At 37.4% G+C, this 2,749-nt stretch overlaps 1 protein-coding gene across 1 annotated transcript in view; it reads left to right on the forward strand.

Annotated features, from left to right (window-relative positions):
- The first annotated feature begins 900 nt into the window (after positions 1–900).
- LOC106880807 (uncharacterized) overlaps positions 901–2,749 on the forward strand; it is a 56,364-nt gene continuing 54,515 nt past the window's right edge. The window contains exon 1 of the mRNA XM_052969490.1: positions 901–1,020. Coding sequence (XP_052825450.1) covers positions 969–1,020 — 52 coding nt within the window. The 5' untranslated portion in view covers positions 901–968. The remainder of the gene's footprint in view (positions 1,021–2,749) is intronic.

A 2,749-nucleotide genomic window follows, 5' to 3' on the forward strand; every position in this document is an offset into this window, starting at 1 on the left:
GTTAGACAAGTAAAACACAACTATCTATAACCGTATCCCACCGATTTCCCGACGTCACAGTATTTGTAATGACTAGCACATACCACTCGTCACGTGGCAGAGGTGTTCTATTATTGTTATTATCCCCATAACAGGTTGTTGATTTCCTCTTGGGTGAAGTCAAGCATCGGAAAATCTGGGATAGGCGGGAGCTGATCTTGAATTCCGCATTGAAGCTGAGCACGCTTTTTAGGACTGGAAAGGGCATAAATGTCAAGACGTGTAAAGGGTTGCGGTTTTCGGATTGGAAGTCTCAGAGTCAGATGAAGGAGAGATCTGATTATTCGATGGTCAGCTCATCTTTTGGCACTCTCATCCATTTAACATATAAGGGTTTTAAAAAAAGGATCAAAATGTAACCTCTGTTTTTTTCTTTCCCTATTTTATCACAGGCGTTGTTATGTATCCCAAACAACACGTAACTTCGGTTGTTCAAATATCAGTGTTAGAGTAAAAAGTCTTGTGTTGTTGACACCATCGTGCAAGTTCGCATCATGCTGTTGTTTTTGTTCTCATCGTAGCAGAGTGTTTTATTTGCTGGAACTTTGAAATATTTTGTAATAAACATACGTATACTATTGATTTATAAACTGAAACTTGTGTAAATATCAACCAAATAATATTCGAGACACAATATTTAAAAAAAGAAAAGGAAAAGATTTCATTTATCGTGTTTCTCTGAACCACGTATTGCAAACAGAAAAACCTATTAGCAATTCGTAAATATTTACAATCAATAAAATTTAATCCTCAGACAAATAAATATTTAGTGAAATTTGTTTAGGGTTTTATTTTAAAATGCATTTATTGAACAAACAATTTCCATCAATCTTTCTCTATATATATATGCTATCATCTAAGTATGACACCATCACTTACTTTCTTCTCTTCAAAGAGAGATTGAATTCCTTTTGCCTTGTCAAAAACTTATGTACTTCAGTATGCTGAAACTATTCGTAGTTTTTGCCGTTTTTGTTGCGGGTAAGTTCTTTCATTATTTTACTCCTTTAGTGATTTCATTCATTGGACTGCGGCCATGCTGGAACCCCACATTCAAAGGTTTTAGTCGATCGTGTTAACTCCGATATATATATCAGTCTACTACTTAATTTTATCAGCTGCCGATGCATAACATAGATAAATAAATATATATGTGTTATATAGTGCTGGGTGACGGAGTCGTTCATTAACTCTGCCTTGACCGGTGACACAGTGTACGGCCTGTGACAAGGTGCGAACGGTTCGTCCTTTAGGGGATTGTTAAGTATTCTTTCAACTTAATCTAGATGTAATTGAATAGATTTATGACAGATATTTCTGATCCATGACGGATCTTTCTGATTTGGCGTACACCACTTTTTATTTAGTGTTTTCTACCGAAACACTTTAAAACTTCGTATACTTGTATATTTTGTCTTTATAGAACAGAGAAAAAATTTTATATTCGAAGTTATTTCATGTTAAAAGTTGTCGTATTTCGGTAATTTCAACCAATCACTGACGTTTATTGAGGTGAAAACAATTACTGCTGTGGTTTGTCAACAACACGTTGTGGCGGTGTAATGGGATCTTTTCCTTTGAATAAAATTAGTGCCGTTGTTTGTCAACAACTATCGGCGGTACTGTTGTTTAGGACATTGTTCGTGCGTTTGTACTGGTTTTAGATTTAGGGTTTTAGGGCTAGGGTTCGGGTTTAGAGTTAGGGTTATGAGTATTTTTGCCAAACTTGGTGAAAAATTTGTGGTGGTGTATTGAACAGATTTTCACCAAATTTGACAAAAAATACTCATAGCCCTAACCCTAACCCTAACCCTAACCCTAAAACCCTAACCCTAACCCTAACTCTCAAACCCGAACCCTAACCCTAAAACCCTAAAGCTAAAATCAGAACAAACGCACGAACGATGTCATAAATAACAGTACCACCATTAAGCTGGTGTCTGGAACAAATTAGCAAAGAATATTGACGGTAGATTATAATGTAGATAACATTCAACATCATCACCGTCGTTTAACATCCGCTTTCCATGCTAGCATGGGTTGAACTATTTGACTGAGGACTGGTGAACCAGATGGCTACACCAGGCTCCAATCTGATCCAGCAGAGTTTCTACAGCTGGATGTCTTTCCTAACGCCAACCACTCCGAGAGTGTAGTGGGTGCTTTTATGTGATGGGTGCCAGTCGTCGAATTTAGTTCGATTTCGATATGTCATAGAACCTGTGCGGTCTCAGGCAGGTTGATAGATTCCGATTGTGATCATCTCGTCTTACCATACAGAGGAACAAAGATTAGATTGATCCCTAACCTGACTTAATGCTACAGAAACCAGTGAGAAAAACTTAATGCTGCAAATAACATAATATTTACAATTATATAAAAATTACTATCACATACATACATACATACATGTATATATAAATAAAACTATCAGGTGTTGTTACACACCTCTGGTCACAATGTGCATCCTTGCTTTTTTTCAGCTTTCGAATGATGCCACACCATACTGGCTTGGCCAACATTCCCCACCTTGAGACAGACTGGCACGTTTTGCTCAAAAAACTTAAAACAACGCCGTTTTGGAAATCGAAATTGCTAGCTCACTATCGTGTTGCGACACTTTAACCACTAGGCTGCAGGCCTTTACACACACACACACACACACACATACATATAAACACACACACACACACACACACACACACACACA

This window comes from Octopus bimaculoides, chromosome 7 (genome assembly GCF_001194135.2).
Source record: "Octopus bimaculoides isolate UCB-OBI-ISO-001 chromosome 7, ASM119413v2, whole genome shotgun sequence".
Classification (NCBI taxonomy): Eukaryota; Metazoa; Mollusca; class Cephalopoda; order Octopoda; family Octopodidae; genus Octopus; species Octopus bimaculoides.